The sequence below is a fragment of the Calypte anna genome, chromosome 2 (genome assembly GCF_003957555.1).
Source record: "Calypte anna isolate BGI_N300 chromosome 2, bCalAnn1_v1.p, whole genome shotgun sequence".
Lineage (NCBI taxonomy): Eukaryota > Metazoa > Chordata > Aves > Apodiformes > Trochilidae > Calypte > Calypte anna.
The window spans coordinates 47,111,646-47,133,731 of record NC_044245.1 but is presented as its reverse complement, the minus strand read 5'-3'; the positions used below and the strand labels follow the sequence as shown (position 1 = coordinate 47,133,731).

The 22,086-nt window shown below is 35.7% G+C and overlaps 1 protein-coding gene across 5 annotated transcripts in view; it reads left to right on the top strand.

The window, feature by feature from the left end:
- The window catches only part of CDK13 (cyclin dependent kinase 13), a 45,154-nt gene that overhangs the window by 1,963 nt on the left and 21,105 nt on the right, over window positions 1-22,086 (top strand). For all 5 annotated transcript variants that reach the window (XM_030444163.1, XM_030444160.1, XM_030444162.1 and 2 more), the window contains exons 2-5: window positions 9,315-9,920; window positions 13,800-13,967; window positions 14,252-14,391; window positions 15,270-15,440. In XM_030444163.1, coding sequence (XP_030300023.1) covers window positions 9,315-9,920; window positions 13,800-13,967; window positions 14,252-14,391; window positions 15,270-15,440 — 1,085 coding nt within the window. The remainder of the gene's footprint in view (window positions 1-9,314; window positions 9,921-13,799; window positions 13,968-14,251; window positions 14,392-15,269; window positions 15,441-22,086) is intronic.

Sequence of the window (22,086 nt, the reverse complement as noted above, 5' to 3'; positions counted from 1 at the left end):
TAAATTGTCTTATATGCTTTACACAACTTATGAAAATGCATTTAAGGACTTTTCCCAGTAAGCTTATATACCCATGTATATGCGATGTGTTCTTGCACATTTCTTACTGTTAGTGGCAACTCAGAATGTAAAGATCGGGATTGCTGTGACGTTTTGATTTTATGTGGAGAGGAAATTAAGTTGTATCTCTAATTGGATACAGTGTTGCAGCATTAACGCTCTTCAAAATAGTTACTAGACTTGAAGCAAAACCACTGGAAATGTATTGTATTTGCTCAGTGCCTATTTATAACTGAAGATTTTTATTTCCAATCTTGGAATCTTACTCTTGCCTTATTGTTTATAGCCATATTTAAGCTCACATCTCAACTTCAATTTTAGATATATCAACTGATCTGCCATTCTGCAGGCAGGAGTTTTGTTTATAATGCATTACCTGGTGGCTTGTCTGAGGACCGTTCTCTGGTGTTATGAGCACTTTGTATCAGTTACTCTTGGTGGTGTCCTGCTGAGTATCCAGTGAGGATGCTGAAGCCATTTCTGTGTTTCACTTGAAGTTTGTAAGGCCTGCTTGTCCTGGGTGTGCATCAAATGCTGTTTAAAGAGCAGAGTAACAAAACTGTGTTTGACCTTGTTCCAAGGAATAGAACAAAGGTGGCTTTGGAGAAATATAGCAATTGTTTTAAGGTAGGGTTGTATGTAATACTTTTGTAGACAATAGAGTGTTTCAAGCAGAAAACACTGGGAGTGCTCTGAAACAAACAGCTCATCCTCATCATGGTGGTTGTTCCCAGAGAGCCTGTTACAAGTGGTTAAGGATAGTCTTTCAGGATGATTTGAATGGTTGAATAGCAGGAATATTATATGCATCATTTGACTTAAATGCTCTAGGTTTTGCAGATGCTTAAATTTTGAAATAAGAAGACTAATGAAGATGAGCAAAACTGTATGCTAGGATCCCTCCCATCTTATGCACTGGCTCATAGAAAGTGGTAGAAGGTACAGGAGGCTTTGTGTAAGGGACAGAGAACTAAGTGTTCCTTTTTTCTCTTAGTAGTGGGCCTGTGATTTGAAACATGAGAGTTTAAATCTGCCTGATTTTTATATTGATTCTGTGGTGTGTACATCTTCCTTGGGCTGCAGATCTGTTTCTAGGAATTAGCTTTGTGCCTTCACACCTTCCTTCCTCCAGTTAAACTGTAGTTTTTAACTGCATACAGATAAAGTACTTAGCTAACAAATGCAGGCTGTCAGGTTTACGGGAGAGGGACTGGAATGGCCAAGAAGAAAGAAGAGGTTTCTATGTGCAGAAAGTAAGATCTGTCTGTCCTAATGGGGCATGGATTGTAAAAATGTCATTTGCACAGAAACCAAATTTGTGAAGATCTGTTGTTAAGAATGTTTGCTTGGGGTAGAGAAATGCAAGGTATTGCTTCTTTGCTCTCATTCAGCTATTATGCATTATGTGTGTGGCTGTCAGGAAATAAAGATGGGAAAGGTATCTGTACAATTGTTTTAGCCATTCAAAACAGTAATTACTGGGGTTTTTTGTGGGGTTTTTTGGTAGGTTTTTTGTTTGTTTTTTGTTTATTTTTGTTGTGTGTTTTTTCCCTTTACTCTGTGGTACGGCACCCAAAATGCTGAAAAATTTCTTCTTGTTTAGACAATGATATAGTGGCCTTAGAGTTTATAGAATATTATGGTTTCATGAGGGCATATTCCTGCAGCACCTGTCTTGCTACATCAGGGTGATTTAAAGGCTTAATTCTGGGCTTGCATCCAGATATAGTGGTGTCAAGACAGTAAGAACTTTGTGACTGAGCATTCCAGACTGCAAGTCTTTCTGCTCTTTTAGTTCTATATCTCATATATGTGTCTTCTGTAGTGTTTTAGAAATTACCTAGTTGTTTTGGTATGTAGAAAATGAGAATGAAGTGGTTCTAGCATGCTTTGAAAGCTCGTGTGCCTAAAGCATTGACTGGGTCTGGGTCATCTGGGTCTCTGAGCTGCTTACAAACTTCTAGTAAACAGGTGAAGAGAAATAAGTGAAGTCAACTTCAACCATTTGAATCGCTGGTTTTCTCAAGCAGCAGCAGCTTGGCTGAGAATTCAGGGATTTGCATTGTAGCAGTGACTCTCACTCGTGGTCTTGGTGTTGTCTGGCTTCTGAAGAGAAGCAAAGATACTAGATACGGATTCCACGCTTGGAAAATTTTCTTTGAATTATAGACTAATTGCCTTTTCCATTATAATAGCAGTAAATGTTTTCGGCAAACTGATTGGGCTCTATCTGCTTGCTGCTGGTGGATTTGTATTGCTGGATTTTCTTGTGGATAGTAACACAGCTGTTCTAAAGTAGCACGTGCACATTTCCTAATGGAAATTCTTCCATAGTACCAAAATTATGAGTTATTTACTGTCCTACTGAAAAACTGACAAGGTTTTTTAAGAACATTGTCAAGAAAAAAAAGGAGGGGGAGGGGAAGAAGAAAACTCCATGGCTGACAAATAAGCAAACTTGGTCTCTCTGGGAAACCTAGTTTAGGATGAAATTGCAGGAACAGAAGGACTGTTTTTCATAACTTCAGTCATGTGATCACACTTTTAATTCACTTAGCTTTATAGATGAGTAATCACATTTTTCCAAATTTGGATACACCTACCCGTCTGCCTAGTTTAAAGTAAGTGGGTGGGGCACTACTAGCATAGTACTGCTGGGTTTGTGGATATTGCTTATAGGAAGCATGGAAGATTTCTTAATGGCCTACAGTGCCAGCTCATTCTCTAGCTGTTGCTAGTCTGTGGTAGTGAGGCTCTGCAAAATATGGAACATTTATGTGCAAAACCAAAACAAGCATAGGGAAAATCGTAAAATACATATTCAGCTAGTAAATGCCCCCTTCATGGAAAAGACATGGTTACGTACACTGATATAAAAATATTCAGTAATTCTACTTTTGGACTTTAAAGGAGTAGAGATTTTCAGACATGTCTTCCAGTTGTTTGTGGGCTTTTTGTTTGTTGTTTACGCAAAGCTATTAATATTGTTTAGTAAAACTGCTTTGTAGCATAAAATGGGAAATTGTAGGCTGTCACTGTTTGGAATAGCTATCTTTCCAGTGACTATTGAGGCTGTCACTCTAGTATATATTCTGAATTTATTAAGATGTGTTCTGTTACTTGGCAGTGAACTTTGCCTTTTGATCAACCATTTTGATGTGCCTTTCCTTTTGCTCATTGCACTGCTTCTTTCCTTATTGTGGGAAGGGAATTGAACCAAAAGAAGTGATTTTCAATATGTTTAGTACACTAGTACACAGTGTTTGAATTGACTCCACATTTTTTTTTTTTTGGTAGGTTGTACACAGGGTTGTAAAGCAGATTTAAGAAACAAATAATTTTTTTCAGTATTTCTGTGCTTTATATATGTTGGGAGACCCTTTTAAAGACTTGCAGTTTAAATCGGTAAAGCAAGTTTTGCAGTCTTCATGCTCACTCAGTAGGTCCTTGGTTGCAGAGCTGTTGAGGCTATAACCTTGAACTAGGGGTTAGATACAATTAATAAAGATACAAGATAGATACAAGTTAATTAATAAGGTATTGAGTGAGAGAGTACTATTACTGTTATGGTTTAAAGAAAATAATTACATGTTTGCCTGCTAGTGCAACATGGAAAGCTATACTATGAACTAGAATGTTTAGTCAGGGTAGTTTATGATACTGTGTGATTATAAATGTCTTGGAAGATCTGTGGTGAAGCCAGTTGATTAAATTTAGGTCTCCCTTTTCTAATACACTGTGACCTTACCATGCAGGGCTACATGGCAGTGCTTAGTCAGGAGTTCACTGTTTACTGGTGATGAAAAAGCTGGGACACGGTGGGTGTTTTAACATCCTTTGGTAGGTTCAGTTTCTTGGTTTTCTACTCTTATTCTAATTAATCCTTTTAGCATGTCAAAAAGTTACTGGCAAAATCAGTTCCCTTATTCAGTTGTCTGGACCCTGATAAGATTCAGAGTGCAATGTTTGCACTTGGGTAGCATGTGTAGCTAGCTACTGGCATGTTGGATTATGTTGCTCTTAAAGCAGTTAAGAAGAAAAGAGGTTTTCAAGTTTACAAATGTGAGAAGATAATGCATGAGTGTTCTGATTTGTAAATAAAACGTCCAGCTTTTAAATTTAAAATAAAGAGATTAGAAAGAAACGTAGGAAAGTAGCACGGCAAGAAGAAGCATGTCAGCTGAGTGAGACTGAGATTCTGACGTGCAACACTTTTCTTCCCTCTGTGCTTTTAAATATCAAGATAGTAAAATATAGCACCTTTTAAATTTTAAGTTACTATTTGGAGTTGCTTCATTCTGTGCTTGAGAATGTAAGTGATGCTAGGCTTTTTTGTTAAAGTAATTTTTAAAATCTATTGTTTGGTAGTAGGTTAGCAGTGAAGTACAATGAAGTGTTGCCCTTGGAGAAGGAGCAACATTGTAATAGGTTTTACACTTGAAACTAGTAACTCTTTAGTATCTTCAGTAAGTTTTTATACTGTGCATAAGTACATTGTATTCAGTAAGCACAGGGGAAACAAATTGGTTAGTTTAGTAAAATCTAGGATGCTCTAAGACCTGTTACATCTAAACCAACATTTTGAATTATTTTTTCTTGTGGAGAAAAGCATTCCTTTTGTTTTGAAAAATGGAGAAGAGCAAAGCTGAGTTTTGATCTCAGGGTGACTACCTTACTAGTGCTTTCTTCTTCTATCACTTTCTCTAAATCTGTGTCTTCTCGTACATGTTTTGTAGAGAATATCTTAAACTGGTTTTTTTAGGTTTTGTTTTATACTTACATACGATATTCTATAATTACTTCAGTTTCCTTTTTGAGCTGATCTAGTACTGCTTGTAGCCTCCTTTATTGTTTCTGGGGAAGAAAAAAACCCAACAGCTTAATGTAAGGAAATTCTTAGTTATAATGCAGGCTTGTCCTACTGATAGTTTTTAAGCAACTTTTCTTTTTTGTTTGTTTTCTTTCTTTTCCCCCTTTCATATAGGAAACCATATTGAAATCTGTGTGTGGTTCAGAAGTGATTTTATGAATATCATGAAGTCTAGCAGCTAACCTCACTGTAGGGATAGAGACTTACCTGCTGTGACTTCAAGATGCTTATTAGAAGGCTGTGAAAGGCTGAGCATAGCAAAGGTACTTATAAATGAGGCCGAGCTTCTGGGTGCAAAAAGGAAGCAGCTCTGGAACTCAGCCCATGTGTGTCCAGCAAGTGCTGGTGCTTTCAGTTTGGGAGACTGAGATGTGGCCCTTAGGTTTAGTACGCTTCCTGATCTCTCCAGGAACCGTGTGTGGAAGTTTGGATTGTTTTGTTGGGTTTATTTGCCATTTGCAAGGCAGTTCTGGGCAGCTGTAGCCACTGTTCTTTTGTTCCTGTTTACTGTGTTAAACCCCTAACTGAAGACTAAATTGTTGGTGGCAAATGAATGTCAGTCAGAAAAGGCATTTTGTATATGTCTGTATGCATGTATGCACATACATAGAAATCTATTGGGAGATTATAGAGTGTTGTATACTTGGGTATACTTCTGGTGTTTTTTCAGGGTCCCAGTAAAATGTCAGTGGCCTGTTAAATGTTGGACACTGGCTGTTGTAAGCCCATTTCTGTGCTGCTGTGCCTTCATCTTTTATGTCAAATGAGTGTTAGCTCTGAACAGAGTAAATTGGTTGGGTTTGGTTTTGTATTTTTCCATGCTTGAGTTCTGTATACATTTATGAGAGGAAGCTTGTAAATAGTCCATAGTTTTGATTTTGTGCCATTTTTATAGCTGGAAATCTGTACACAATTTTTGTCTAGCCTGCAAGTTTCTCTTGTGACTTTTGGAAGTGACCAATGAAAGAAAGTGATAGTTGAGTATTTGAAAGATCATTAGGCTTATGAAGCAATGGATTTTATCATTGTAACTTGAATAACGATCACTTTGGAAAAACTGCGTTTTATTTAAGGTTTAGCATTTGTTTATCTCATCGAAAGTGTTAATGTTTTCACTGTAACTAGCTTGGGTCTAGCCCAGTAGACATGGTTCAGCAAGCAATTCTTGCATAGGTCTTTGAGATACCAAAGGAAGTCCTAGTTGATTATTAGCACTGATGTGGACTATGTAATGCAATTTTTTAAATTTTTTTTTTTTAATAATGAAAAACTTTTGGAAAAATTAAACCATTGCAGAGATTGTACTCAGCATATTTCATAATTAGGCTACTACGATTATGATCTGCTCTTAAGAGATCTAGTATGTACTGAAACTTAAACGTTTGTGTGCATGTGTATTTGCTGTTTCCCATATAAATTCAATTCTGACATGAGAAAGTTACACTGTAGCCATATGCAGTGGGAAACCTGGGGTCAAGAATGGTGGATTTATGCTGGGCTTGCATAAATACATTTTTATATCCCAGCCTCCCTTGACAAATGTTGGTAAAAAAAAATTTCCAATGTTTGCCTTCATTTACATGTTGGGGTTTTTTTTAAGAAAGTATAAAGATTTAGGTTATTTTTTGTCTCAGCTTTTCAAAACTTTCCCTTCCTCACTAAGTTATGGTAGCTGATAAGTGAGCGTTTGCAGGTACTCATTTGAACAAATTTTCTCATTTCATCCTTACTAGTGATTAAAATGAACCTGTTCTATTTTGAACCAAAGTGGAAGAGTCAAGGTGTCTCAGCAACAACAGTGTTTTAAGCTGCTATTGTTCTTTTTTTAGTGCATGTGGAATTATGTCTATATTTCTGCTTTTGACATTGTTTACTTTCTTTTATAGGGCACCTTTCAAAAAACAACAGGAATTGGGTGTTGGTTTGGTTTTGTCTTTTGGTTTTGTTTTGCTTTGGCTTTGTTGTTTTTGTTTTTCCCCAAGAAAACCCAAATTATTGAACTTGGGAAAGAAATAGAACTGAATTTGTGATCTTTAGACATGTTTTAAACTTTGTTTAAAAAAATACAGGTAAGGCAGGGTTGCAGTGAGATCCTTGGGATGGAGATTGTGGTCTACAGGTAACAGAAGCAAGAGTCAGCTTAAAATAGCTGGCGTTAGGAACAAGATGTGCAAGCAGGTGTTTTCCAAGACAGGTCAGTGACATCCTAGCAAGTGATGTGCCATTTATAGAAGCCAGTTTAGGATTAATGGGGCTTATGTGCTTGTGCTTGATGGAGAAATACAATTATATTGATTCTACATCTGGTGCAGTTCTCTAGCAGTATATCTCTGCTTGAGATAATAATTCTTCTCAGAAAGTGATACAGCAGTGTGAGGGGAGCTTTGGCCTAGACTTTGAAGTGTATGTATTGTCAGGATACTCTCAGCCCTTTTTCTTCCTACTTACCCCATCATAACTCTGTATTACGGAGCTGTGTACTTTTATACTCCATTTTGGCCTAACCAACCTCTCAAAATTTTCTATGGGATTTAGTAAATAGATTTCCAAAGAAATAATGAGGAGTATGAAAACCTCAAAGTAATATTGAGAAATATAAAGAACTGTTCTGATTATTGTTGTCATAATCATCTGTCTTTGTTAACCTGCTGTGCCAGAAGATTCTATGAAGCCTGCTTCCTAGCATAAAATTGAAATATGTTAGTTTCCAAGAGGTGTCTTTATGTGGGGTTTTGTTTTATTTATTTTTTTTTATACAATTTTGAGACTTGTGCTAAAGTGTACAGTGCACACACCTATAAGTTGCTTTGAATCTCTCCTACTTAATCTAACCTCAATGAATTTTATGTTAGTTTAAAAAGAAAACATTTTCTAATGCAGGAAAATTATATTTGGAGATTAATAGATACTGCACACAAAATAGAAACATCATTGTCCTATATCAAATAGTTGTTCAGATGAAGCATTGAGTGTAATTTCTTTTGTTGATAATTAAAACTGAATAACTTAGTTTTTACTAAAATCAAATTTGACAGAGGTGAATAGTCCTGAGGTTAATGATTGCAGTTGCTTTTTTTTTTTTTTTTTTTTTTTTTTTAAGTTTTGTTATCCTCTGTACAATGGTGCTATCTTTTGAACTCTGAAGTTCTTTTATCTCCAGGGAGTCTTTATTTTTGCTATTGCTTGATATTTTTTCTTTGTCCATCTTATGAATATATTTTTCCTCATTACTTTTTCATCCTCTTCAGTTGATACACTCAAGAGAAATAGATCTCAATCAAACTTTAATCAAGACAATATATGTAAATTTGGTGAATACACTTGCTATTCTTAGTATGGTGAAATGGATGAAAGCCCCCACATTTAGTTTCATTACATTTTGTAAGTTAGCAGTAAATTAGGCTACTGAACTTGTTTCCATGACCTTCACTTCAATTAATTTTTTTTCCCCCTTTTGATTTTTAGTGAAAACTGAAAACTACTAGGTAGATTAGGATATCTCTTTGAAAAATTGGGTGAAAAATACTTCATGTCAAATGGTATTTTTGCATAGTAAAAGTTTCCCTTTCTAACTATTAGGTTGTTTTTAACTGTTAGGTTGTTTTCCTTGTGAGATTTTGTAGATGGCTTGGATTATTTTTTCCTCCCCTTTCTGTTAGTCTCTATTCTGATGCAGGCAAAGTGTAGGCTGGTTTATGAGTTATGTTTGCTGGAGCTGCAGTAAGTATTGGGTACTTGTTGTTTGTTTAGTTTTTGTCTTTAATTGCATACAGCTACATTCTGAAAAAGGAAAGCTGATGTTTATTGCTATTGTTCAGGTAGTTATATTGCAGCCCTTAGTGTTTCTTTCAACTAAATTATTTTAATGAAAACTGGAACTGAAACAGAAGATAACTGGTACAGTGCATATTTCTGCTTCAGTGTTGTATTTAGATTTCTGTTGTCATGTTGTAACATCAGTTTCATTTTATTGAATGCTGGTTACATAGCCAGCCAGTTTTTTCTCTCAGATACTGCATATACTGGACAAGTTGCATAGGATCAGATTTTCTTTAAAGAAGGAAAGTCTCTCTCACAAATAGCGAGGAAAAAAAAATCTGCCCTATAGATAGGTATATTTGAATATTGCAGTTCTTTAATGGGAGAAACTGCATCTAGAAAAGGTTTACTATTTTCTAACAACCTGTTTGGATGCAGAATTTTGATTAATTAACTCTGTAGATTATTTTTTAAAGGCATGGTCTCTCCTATTTGATAGATTTTTGTTTATTCTGTAAGTATGGTGGTAGTTTCTTTTAAACAAGTAGTTTATCAGAAGAGCAGATGCACTGAGAAAGCAGCTAGACTAATTTTAACGGGGTAAATCTTAACTTTTTTGAAACAGGAGATCAGCAAAGTCTCGAAGCAGAAGTCCATATTCATCAAGGCACTCTAGGTCTCGTAGCAGACACCGATTGTCTAGATCCAGAAGTCGTCATTCAAGTATTTCTCCTAGTACATTGACTCTGAAGAGTAGCTTGGCTGCTGAGCTGAACAAAAACAAAAAAGCAAGAGCTGCTGAGGCAGCCAAAGCCAGTGCAAAAGCTTCCAATACTTCAACTCCTACTAAGGGAAACACTGACACTGCTGGAAGTGCACCTCAAGTGAACAATGTAAAGGACCTGAAGAAAGTAAAAACTGAGCATACACCTTCTCCTACAAGCAGCACAAACTTGAAAAATGACAAGGCAAAAACAAAGGTATCGCTTCCTGAAACAAAAGGGGAAAATAATCTAATTGCAGACAAAATTACTAAACAGAAACCTATAGCAGTAAAGGAGAATAAAGTAACTGTTGTAAAACAGCCACCTGTCACTGTAAAAGAGAAAAGCAAACCGAGTACACCAAGTGTAGTAACCAAGGAGAAGGATCGAATTGTTGCACTACCAACCTCCACACTGCCACCCCTGCCTTTGCCTCCCACGCTGCCTGAAGATAAAGAAACAGATAGGTGAGTTGTGACAAAGATTTGCTTTTGGGGCTTGTCTCTTCCTTCTCCTTATTAGTTGTTATCTGCTCTTTTATTATTGTTATTATTGTTTCCTATGGAAAAGAATTATAATCCTATTTGCTAGTCAGGCTGGTGCATTAAGTACTTCCTACTCTTCAGTTGTTTAGGAATTTGATCTGTAAAACTAATTCAACTGGTTCTCAAAAAGAGAAGTATTTGGTCTAGGAAGAATCTTTCAATACAAAGTACAGTAAAGAGATATGAAATTGCTGGTACATAATCGTTTTGGAACTGTAGCAAGAATGCATTCAAGGATTCATGATTTCAGATATGGTATTAACGTGCATACTTGTGGGGAAAAGTTGAATGCAATAGCAGTATGTAAAACTACTAAAATTAGCTGGGCTTTGAGGTCAAGATTCTCTCCCCTTTAGAAGGCAATTGCTTTTAGAGCTGTCTGTTATTTTAGAGTAGTTTATCTCAGAGATAAGTATGATTTTTGAGTATGTATAGAGGAAGTTCTATTAACTTTTGAAGCATAATGTAGAAATTCATGTCCAGATGACATCTGAGTTTACATTACATTCAGGTTTCTCATAGTCCTAACAAAAGAATGCATGCCGTGGTTCTTATTGGAGAATTAGACTTTTGAGTGGTAATTTACAGTTTTTCTTTTTGTTTTGGTGATGAAATTAAAAAGTTACCTTTGTTTTCATGTTACATGCCTCTCACATGTATGTGAGAAAACAACTCACAAGTAAAACTGGTTTTTTAGCATTGAATTAATAACTAATTTGTGTGATATGTCTTTGTAATAAACTGTAAAAGGAAAACTCAAAACCTTATAAGGTGCTTTCATATATATTCCATATCTGTCTTCTCTTGTTCTTTGAGAAATATGTAGTGTTTCTTTGATTAGTAACAATAGTTAAATGTTTATCTTGTGCCTGCTGATATTTTAATGCTATGTTAAATATTAGGATGCACCAGAAGCCTTAGCAAATAAGTAGAACCTAACAAGGTATTAGATATTTTTTTTTTAGTAGTAAAAGAGAAATCTTGTTCCTTGCCCTTCAGAACTCTAGCAAATGTCACTCCAGTTGTTCAACATCACACCTGTTTGGTAAACTTATTGTTGCATTTAAGTTTGAGACAGCCGTCTCTAGGTAAATAAGATTTCTGACACTGTTATTTGAGAACAAGATTCACTGTTTCAACTAAAAACCAGGCTAACTTGTGGGAAAACAGTCTGCAGAGGCTTAAGGATTCCATGTGCACATCAATATGATTGTATGAAAATCGTTTATTAGCAACTTGCACTCACTTTATATAGAGGAGCCTTGTTTACACCATCTTATCATGCAGGTGGCTTTGTATTCCAATTACACATACCATTCTCACGGAACCTTCTTCCCACATAATTATTTTCCTCTTCTGTTGCCAATTAAGTTATCTCTTTCCCAGTAGCTCATTCTTAGAAAGCCTCTAACTAGGCCTCAATAACCATTAACCCAATGTGGCCTAAATTGAAGTAAGTCAGGATTGCTCACAACCTGTATATTTCTGAACTGTTTCCCCAACACTAACTAGTTTAACTATGTGCCTGGCACTGCAGTGTTAATTGTGATAATATAAAATGAGATTTTATCTTGAAGTTAATTGCTTCTTCCTAGCAGTATTTTAATGTTATACCTGTTTTATATATAGGACAAGGGAGTTAAAGTAAAATTAAATGGTTTTATCAGCACTTTGCTCGTTCTCCTTTAAAAAAAAAAAGAAAAAGCCTAATCCTTGCAAACAGCTGCATTAGAAAAATTAATGACAAATAATATAATAATGAGTGTCATTTATGCTTTGCTTAGTTTTGCCTATAGGATGTTACAAACCTGAGATCAGAATGGTTGTGATTGAAATCATGATAAAGATGGAATCATTTTAAGAGAAGCAATGAATGTTTTTTAGGGGGGGAGGAGGGCAAAGGTATTTACTTTAGAGTTACTATGGGGATATTGTGCCAATAAAGCCAGCTTGATGTTATGTGGAACTGATTGATTCCTAATGTCATTTGTGAGTTTCAGTAAGAATCTCATAAATCCACAAATAAGCTGCCTAATGGTACTGTAGTGCTGCAAAACTACTGTGTAGGTTAGCTGAAAGGGAGAAGTGTTCTGGTGGTCAATGCTGTGTAATTTAACAGACCTGAAAAAAAGGCTGCTCTTGTCTTGAGTCAGTTTTTATGCGTTCCTTTTCAAATTAGAATCTCTCATACTGAAAGTTTGGGGTCAAAATTGAGGAACACAAATACATGAACTTAAAAATCAAGCATTTTTGTTTACCATGATAATTTCATGCACTATCCAAAGGTGATTTATTTTTCATGGCATGCTAACAATTATATTTGTGATGATGGCAGTATGTGCTTGCTTGAGGTGCCTTTTCAGATTAAGACAGTGGCAGCCTGAGAAGTGGTAGAAGGCATCAAAATGTTCTGTTTTCATGGGAAAGCACATACATATGCCAAACACTGGAATGCTTTATTTGATAATAAAAAGATTGCTAATTGCAATTAACATAGGAAAGAAAATAAGTATTCTTTGTGGTGGAAGACATTAATATTTACAGAAGTTTCTGCTTAAAGGAACTAAGTAGATAAGAAATTGCAGGAAAACATCGAGAAAAGGTTCCCAGAGAGGATGTTGACAGTAGCTGCATTTGCCAAAAAACTCTGTCTTGGAAAATGTTCCCTCAAAACAAAATGAAGTTTTCCTGATGCCATGACCGTTTGAAATTTAAAGAGAGAATACTATATGAGAATCTTGTAGAGGAGGAACAGTTACATAATTATGTGAAGTTTAGAGATGGTTGTGGCTTGAAAATTGCTGGAAATGTAGTAGCTGTACAAATCTAGCTAAATTCCAGGAAGTTCTGGTAAAATGGAACCATTTGCTTAAAATAAAAAAATCTGCACAAGTATTAGGTTTTCAGAATTTTCCCATTAGAGTGGGAAGAGCATCTCTAGAATTATTATCTCAATTGTTAATGGAGTATATATTGCTGTACTTGTCTTTGGAGGATTTTGATTGGGGATTTGGGGGATGAGCTTGACTGTTAGTATCTGCTACCTAATTATGATTGATGATTTTAAAAACAGTTACATTTCAGTAACCCATGGCAGAAAAAACATTGTCAATATTTTTCTCTCTTTTTTTTTTTTTTTCTTTTTCTTTCTTTTTCTTTTTTTCGTTTTTTTTTCTTTTTCTTTTTTTTCTTTTTTTTCCCACTTTATTTTTATGTTGATCACTAGCAACATGTTGAACCTGAGTGTTTCAGCAACTATGAGGTTAGAATCTGAAAATTGGTGATGCAGACTGCCTTGTAATAGTCTGCAGTTTTATTGTAACTGCAAGGCTCCTTATCTCTGGAGAGTGAACTAGAGCAGGGCAAGATTTCCTTTAATATGAGTCAGTCAGTCAGAGTCATCTTGAACCACTACACTTGTGATGTCTGGCAGCTCCTGGGATCTATGTATTTTTAATAGTCTAGATCATAAGCTTAAAAAGAAGGTTTTGTGACGGAATTAGTCTTGCCTGGTAAGGCTTGCTGTGTCATCTGACCTCAGCTTTTACCATAAAGATCTGATTTCATAGTGTCTGTAGAATTTTGGTAGTTAGCTGCGTGTCTTCCAGAGACCTGTTTCTGAGTAATTTGTAAAGCATAAATCAAAGTCCTGCAAATTCTAAAAGAAGAGATTTCAAAAATTGTTGATGCGTCAGAAACCTAGAATGTATTTTCAAAAATCCTTCCAGAAGGTTTTCCTTTATGTGTGTTAATTTTATTCTGTGGTGTTCAACTTACTAGCAAAATTGTCTTTTAAAATAGTTTGCGAGAGAATCTCTCTGTGAAGTCAGTTAAAGAAGCAGAGAAGAAACTTCGCCACCTGCTTGCAGATTTGCCACTTCCACCCGAGCTGCCTGGAGGAGCTGAGCTTTCTAAAAGTCCTGAAGAAAAGAAACCAGTAGTTCAGTCACACAGCAAGAGAAGACCAAAGTATGTTTATTACCTTTTTTTTTTTTTTTTTAAAGCCTGTCAAGCAAATAGAAGTTGTAATGGTTTCTTTAGAATCTGTTTAGCTTTAAACATTTCTGCTTTTTAATGAGTTTTTAAATATTCGTGAGGTTTGAATTAAGCTGCATGGTTTGTTGCCTATTAATGGTAGTATGTTTTATAATGTAATAATGTTTTATAAATATTCAGTGTTGGGGTTTTTTTTCAAGGCTATGACAATCCTTAAATACATCAGCTGTATTCTTAGAAAAGCTTGTTATTTCTAGAATATGTGGACCACGACATGGTGAAACAAAAGAAAAAGAAATAGACTGGGGAAAGCGCTGCGTGGATAAGTTTGATATCATTGGTATTATTGGTGAAGGCACTTATGGACAGGTTTACAAAGCCAGAGATAAAGATACAGGTAAGTTAAAAAAAAAAATATAACCTTACAATTCTAAATTGAATAAGATATTATGATCTTGTTTTTATGTTGTGAAATTTTAAGTAAAATTCTGCCCTCTAATGTCTCTAGTAGTCAATAGCTGATAGTAGGAAGAAAATTTGTCTCTGTGCAACACAGTCCTGAAGTGCTGCAGATTGTGTTTTTCTTGCAGTAGAACTAACTTTACAACAGTGATGTAAATTTCAAAGTTCATGTTAAGCTTTTGCTCAAATGAGCAATCAGTCGCTACTGTGATACTTCAAAATGTTGTCATTATTTTTAAACAGATAAGGCATTGGAATTGATTCTTCACATGTGCTGTATGTTGCTTGATCATTTTATGTTAAATGGATAGCGTTCTGTGACTGCTTGCTCTTTTCTTATTTATGCCTGCTTTGAATGCTGGTTAATTTTCCACTGCAGCACTAACTGAATCACACAGGGTAGTTCACCAGCCACAGTTCATTCTCTCTGATTTGTGGAAGAAAAAGAGCAGTGTAATTTTAAGTCCTTCTTCATTCTTCACCTGCACTTGTCTCAGTTTGAAAACGTTAGTTTTTAAGTTGAAGCAGTATGGAGTATCAGGACATAATGGGAGTGAGATACACGGGAAGAGGACAGGACTTAAGAGTGCGTAGCTAAACATTTGCATTTATAGTTTTGCTTTTCCAGGTGATTTTTTCCAAAAAAAAGTTCATTCTATTTCCATTCAGCATAGTTTATGGAAATATTTACCTGTTTAATCCATTCAGAAATAGTAACAAATGGGAAGGCTTTTAAAAACAATCAAGCAAATTCAATACAAAATCCCATAGTTTGGTTGCTAATCAATGTTTTTTATTTAAATTTCCTCTTAGGGGAAATGGTGGCACTAAAGAAAGTACGTCTGGATAATGAAAAAGAAGGTTTTCCAATTACAGCTATTCGGGAGATTAAGATTCTTCGACAGCTTAATCACCAAAGCATTATCAACATGAAGGAAATAGTGACAGATAAGGAAGATGCTTTAGACTTTAAGAAGGACAAAGGTATGTACGCCAGCACAGGGTCACATGCAGACAGAAGTCTGCTACACTAGACTTGAAGTTAAGAGTCATTATAAAATCTTTGCAAATAATAGTGCTTGACAAAGGATTTTAGTTTTTACTTCATGACTAATAGAATGTATTTATTTAACTCAGCTATACCTTTTGCTCATAGAAACATTTTTGCAAGTATTTTATGGGTTAAAAAATTTACCCGATTCCAGTATTTCTGGAGAGGAACAGATGTTTCACTTCTTGACAGTCACAGATTAGGGAAGCCAGCAACAATAGGAAGCTCTTAATTGTGAGCTTTTTTAGCTTTTTATTTTCCTGTAAGTATTTTACCATATAATTTAGGGTACTGTAGCTTCAATGCTGAAGTGATGTTTTTCATTGTAGGCCTTGGTTTTGTTTCAGTTTTGCTTCTGTTACTCTTTTCAAAATGAAACATGTATCTTGAAGGCTAGAAGCAGGTTAAATGAAGAAGTACCCCAGTACTGACAGGCTTATTTGTGTTGTGTTTAAATGGAGAAGGCATCTAGCAGAAGAGTTTCTCCAGCTATGTGCAGGTTCAGTGGTCAGCTCTCATTCTCAACCCTGACAGTCTACAACAGCCAGTTTAGGCTATTCATATGAATCTTGTATTGAGTTTTAATTAGGTCTAACCCACTTGGCTAATGAGACCACACCAAGTCTCAACTTAAAACTTAATGACACATTAATTAATTTTCTCCCTTTCTGCTTGGTGCCATGTCTATCAATAAATTGTAATTTTTGTGTGTGTGTGTGTACTTCAAACTGTGTGTCTCATTAGTTTCAAGTGTATTTTTATTGTTCAAGTATGTATATGTGCTTTTGATCTTGCTTTCCATTTATTTTTTTATTCTTACTTAACGGCTTATTGAAACCCTTATATTTTTGGAAAATTTGCAAGGGGATGAGGCTTCTCTAGAGATATTAGAATAAAATTACGTTCGAATAGTCTCTTGAAAGCATTAGCATGATAATGAGACTGTGCTATTATGATTTGTCTGTGAAAAGATGGAATTTTTTTTTCAGGCACTGCATTCTGCATTTCCCTAATGAGTAGATAGTTCTGAAATAGGGATTTATAGCTGAGACATTGTGGCTGAATTTTAGTACACATTATACAGCAAAGAAATACAAGTAAGAGTATTTCTCAGTCATTTTTACAGTAAAACATTGCAAACACATAAGCAGACTGATGGGCTTAAAAGGGAACCATTATAAAAGCAGTAGTGATGTCTTAGGCAGAGTTAATTTGTGTATAAGAACACCTATCATAACCTGATCTATTACTAGTCTACCTTCTTAATTACTAGTCTACCTTCTTAAGGTTTTTGGGGTGTATTGTAGCAAATCTAGTTTTCTGACATTTGTGTAAATATTTGGCACACTTGGTACTTGTTTTAAGGATACTTTTTAAGATGGCAACATTGACATGCAAAACAGCAGTGGCTTGGCTTGTACAGCTTTGTCTGAACTACGTTACATGTTTTTAAGTGATGTAATTCTGTGTCTTGCAGACTTTAGGGTATTTGATTTCCCTCAATATTTTCAATGGCATTTTACTTTTTAAAAAAATGGAAGAAAAATGTGGTTTTTTCCTGGTCAGCTTAGCATGTAAGTTTAACAATAGGAATAGCTTTAATAGATGGGATTGCTTTTTTTTTTTCCTAGACAAGCCATTAGAAAAAGAAACACTAACACAGTAGTGTTTTACCTATAAGGGTATTTCCATTAACAGATGTACAGCGCATCAGATAGCAGAGTTATTTATGTGGGATGGGCACATACACAGCTGAGTGGGTTATACACGGGTCTGCTGCACTGAAGATCTGAAGTTTTTCCTTTTGCAGTCTTCATTGTTTGTGAGGCATGCTTGATGATGAAGTTGGAGAATGGCATTTTCTGGCTACTAATGGGTAATGTAACATCTTGATTCTGAGGCACCATCAGAAATGTCTATGTGGGATTTGGCCAGAATGAGTATCCATTTTGTATGTTTCTTGTGTAGGCTTTTCTCCCCTACCTGTCACAGGGAGATGGGTGAACGTACAAGCTTGAGGATGGGAATATCAGACTCAGTGTTGATGTTTTCTGGTGGGTGTGTATCTTTGTAATAGCTGCATGAGAAGTCTGCTGAACATACTTCTAAAACCTCCTCTGCTTTTCTCGGGACATAAAGCCTTGTTTGACTTGATAGCATTGATGAGCTATAGCTTTTGTTCATTTTTCCCCTAAAATTTCAGAACTCCGATTATTTATTTAAGTGGTTTCTTGTGGTGAGCTAGTGAAGGAGCAACTGAGGGTGTAGAAGCAGCCTGTCACTTAGTGCTTGCAACCAAGTCTGATGGCAGTTAAACTTTCCTTTGTTTTCCCTTTTCATTTATTCAGAGGTATTTCACATTACAGTTCATGTTTATGAACTTCAGTTCATGTTCTTTTTGAGCAGAGTTTGGAGCAGGAGGATTGTGCTTTGTGGAAGCTGATCTTCTCTTAGTGATTTTTTTGTTGTTGTTTTTTGTTATGTTTGGGGGTTTTTTGGTTTTTTGTGGTTTTTGGTTTGGTTTGGTTTTTCTGAGAAAGCTTGTGTGACATTTCCTGTTCAGTAGTAATTGAAAAAAAAAGATTTAAAACAAAAGTTGAAAACACAGAGCTGTTTCCTCATAAACTAGGTTAGTTGAGCCACCTCATTAGTTATAAAGTAAATGACTGGAAAAAAGGCCTTTTATTTAGTATTTTGTCATCTCTGGTTTGGTTTTTTAGCGAGTCTTTCATTTAGCTCACTTAAGTGTCTCTTTCAGCTTTGGGCACCTGAGATGGTCCTGCTATTCTCAGTTGCCTCTTTATCAGTCTAGCTATGGGGCTGCCTTGATCTCTTTTTACTAAATCTGTGGAGATTGATTTGGTTTGCATTGTTAATGTAAAACCAGTAGGTGTACTGACTAACACTTCTTCCTTCTTTTGAATGACAGAGGCATTTTTAATTGCTAACCCTGAGGGAGGATGTAAAATCTTGTGTGTGAGACTATATTAAATGATCTGGGTAACATCTCAGCTTGTTTTTTTGTTTTCTTGTGCAAGCTCTGAGTTATATCTGTGTGCTTCTGTAATTTTCTTATGATACTTTAGGGTGGTGTTGTCTTGTTGGTTTTGGGTTTTTTTTGGTTTTTTGTTTTTTGCAGTGTGAATTAACAGACTTTTTTAAAGGAATGAAGTCAGTATTTATCTCGACAGTATTGTAGTATCCATATTAAAAGAACACTGTGGGGTGTTGTCATATGACTAGAGGGTTAATTTCTCAAGGAGTACTTAGTCTGAAAGCTTGTGGTTTAGAAGGCATCTGTGACAGCAATCATGTAGTCACCAAAGTGTACTTCACTCAGGGTTCCTTTTCTACTTGTGATTTACCTAGCTTTACCTGGGTTTCCTGGGAAAATGAGTAAAACCAAGCTGATCTAAATGGCTATGGAATGGACTGCCCGGTGAGGTGGTAGATTCTCCGTCCCTGGAGACATTTAAAAAGAGACTGGATGTGGCACTCAGTGCCATGGTCTAGCAACTGCTCCGGTGGGTCAAGGGTTGGACTAGATGATCTCTGAGGTCCCTTCCAACCCGGCTAATTCTATGATTCTATGAAATTCCATAAACCTCTAATGGTCTGCAGCGTGGCTTGCTGCTCCTGAAATAGCTGGTAGAAACTTTATACCCAAGCAGTTCTCATGCTACAGCAAAGTTATCAGTAGTAAAGTGACTGCTTGAGTGGTGCTTCCTGTTTGTCTGAGCTGTGCTGAACCCTGGTCTGGGATCAGTGCAAACCTAATTCCATGACTTTGCAGCTTGATCTATATTATGGCAAAACGAGAAAAATCCCTGATTATTAATCAAAGATTTCTGATACATTAGGTTTACTTTTCCTCTGCTTTGAGTTTTTTGTTTGGTTTCCTGTTTCTGTGTAGTCTGTTACGGGAAAAGATAGTATTTATTTCCAGGGCTTCTGTATGCCATCTGTTTCAGAACATGCTTCCATGTGTGTGACCTTCAGGTTGGATTTGTTTCAAGAGGAAAGTTTAATTGAACTTGAAATGAGGAATAGCACTGTCATCAAATAAAAACAATGTTGGGTGCAAATGTAAAAATGAAAAAAAAAAAGTTATCTTTTGACTAAGCTAAATTTGTCTTTTCAGTAAGTTTTGTAATATCTAAATGGAAAAATGAGTTTGTCAGTGGTGCTTTCTTTTAGTCCTAAGTGACTGATTTGATGGCTGTGCCCTTTATGTTTTGCAAATTAGAAAATAGGTTTGTAAAATGTGAGTAGAAAGAAAAGATTGATATCTCTTCAAGGGACTTTAAGGAATTTAAATATAAAGAACTTCAAGGAATTGCTGGACAGTTTATTGAATTTTGAGCAGTGGAAGAGAAATGTTAAGGGAATGGAAGAGTAAATATACCTCAATTATCTTTAATCAATCAAGGGCGAAAATTCTATGTATTGCATAGAAGAAGCTGAGGAGGCTTATTAGCAAAATGAAAATCTGATGGAGTCTCATTCAGAACAGTGAGCGTGGAGCAAAATGTTGAAATTTGTTCAGCAACTCAGCATTTTCTATACCATGCAGTGAATGAGGCAGGGATCCCTTTTTTAAAGCATTGCTGTATTTTCAGATACGGTCATAATGCATTTATACAAGAAATTAATTTAAATTTGCGTATAATAAAGCATTTCTAGTCTCCTGGTTCCTCTGATCTCTATCTAATCAGACATTTTGAGAAAATCCAAACACCCTTCCTATGAAATCACATTTGGAAAATACTTGCTTAAAAGATGTCACTTCTGTATGATTCTGGGTCATTATTCCTGGCTGCTCCCTTCTGCCCTGCCCTACCCAGCTTGTAGCAGTGTATCTTACTTTGGAAACAAATGTGTAACTTGATGTTCTACTTTGCATCTTTTTGATTTTATGACAGTCAAAAAAAATCCAAAGCCTTTCTATGTAGCAAAAAATACAAAATATATTTTTTTAAGCTTTTTGGCTTCTCAGAAAATTCTTTGTTTATTACAGATCATGAGTGCAGTGTTTTATGAAGTGACCCATCTTGTATGGATAGCATTATTTCATCATACCCCTGCTCATTTAATGTTTTGGTTAAGAAAACTACTATTAGGGCTCCATGACTTGACATACATGAACAGGAGGAGGAAATGTGTTAATCTTTAATTATTCTAAACTGGTATCTATCTTTCTGACCCTTATCAATCTTAACTGATAAAATGGTAAAAAAAGATTAATTTTTTTAAGTGCTAACAAAAGGAGTGAGGCGAGGATTGTTTCCATCCATGTGAGTCTCCTTTATTTATTGTGCACATCCCAAAGAGAGCCAGCTATTGCTTATTGCATATTCAGAAGTAGGCAATATTACTACTGTTCAGCTCTTCCAGCTGCTGCTTCATCAACATGCAGTGACATCAAGGTTTCTTTTTGTTTTAGTAGATGAAGGAATGGAGATGAGATGTGTGGTATTAGCGAAGAAAATTGGGCACCCAAGGCAGAAACCCCTTGTTAATGCTTTGTTGTAGCACGTGGAAATGGACTGTAGATTTCATCCTACCCCACAAGTTCTTACTTATTGGAAAGTGCAGGTCTTTAACATAGCAGCAGGAAGATGACTAATGTTAAAATGAAGTTATTCTGAGTTAATTTCAGTTGTATATGCTTCACTGTAACAGAGCTTTTGGTGTTTTTATGACACTGCTGCCAGAAACATGGATATTGGTAAAAGCTAGGATTAAACAAATGGTAATTCTAAAATGTAACCTCCAAGTTGTCAAACATCTTGGCCTTATCAAGGAAAGAACAGTTATTTTTTCTGTTAATGTTTGCCTTTCTAAGAAATGGATATTTGTGTGGCATTTTTGTTTTAATTGAACTAAAGGATGAAGCAAAATCAAACTCAGACTATGCTGTCGTAAACAGACTGCTGCTTAACAGACTTCTGTGCATAGTTTATTTGCGAAGCCTTCTGTGACTGGTTTCTTCTTCCTGAATATCTATAGCTTTTTTCCCTCTTGGGAATGACCAGATTCAACAATCTGATGAAAACCAATGGAGATTTGAAATGAGCAAGTGAACTAATATAACTGTTTTGTTGGCTAAAACTGTAGACCTTTATCAGAAAAGGGCACCATGTTTGTCTAGAAATAAACTTAACAAGTTTCAATTCAGTTTACTTGATACCTTTTTTAGCAGCCACAGTCACTTTTAAATATAGTTGGACTAATATTGAAAATTGGGTTTTAATAGTTAGATTTTCATGGCTAGGTAGGCTAATTTTAATAGCTTCTCGTAGCAAATGAAGATTCAATTTTGACAGTTTTTCTTTTTAGAACAAATTCTAACATTGTATAATATGTACATATTAAGTAGGTAGTAATGCACAAATGTATGGATCTGTGCATTTGCTCTTGGTCTGATATGGAAGACCATTTAATGTTTATAATTTTCCAGTCTGTGTTTCCTGATGAGACTTGCAAAGAATTTAAATAGTCAGATGTCACCTCCCAGGTACTGCTCTGTTTTATGTGTGAACTGTCTGCCTTGTTGTCAGCTTTCCTTCTTGCATGAGG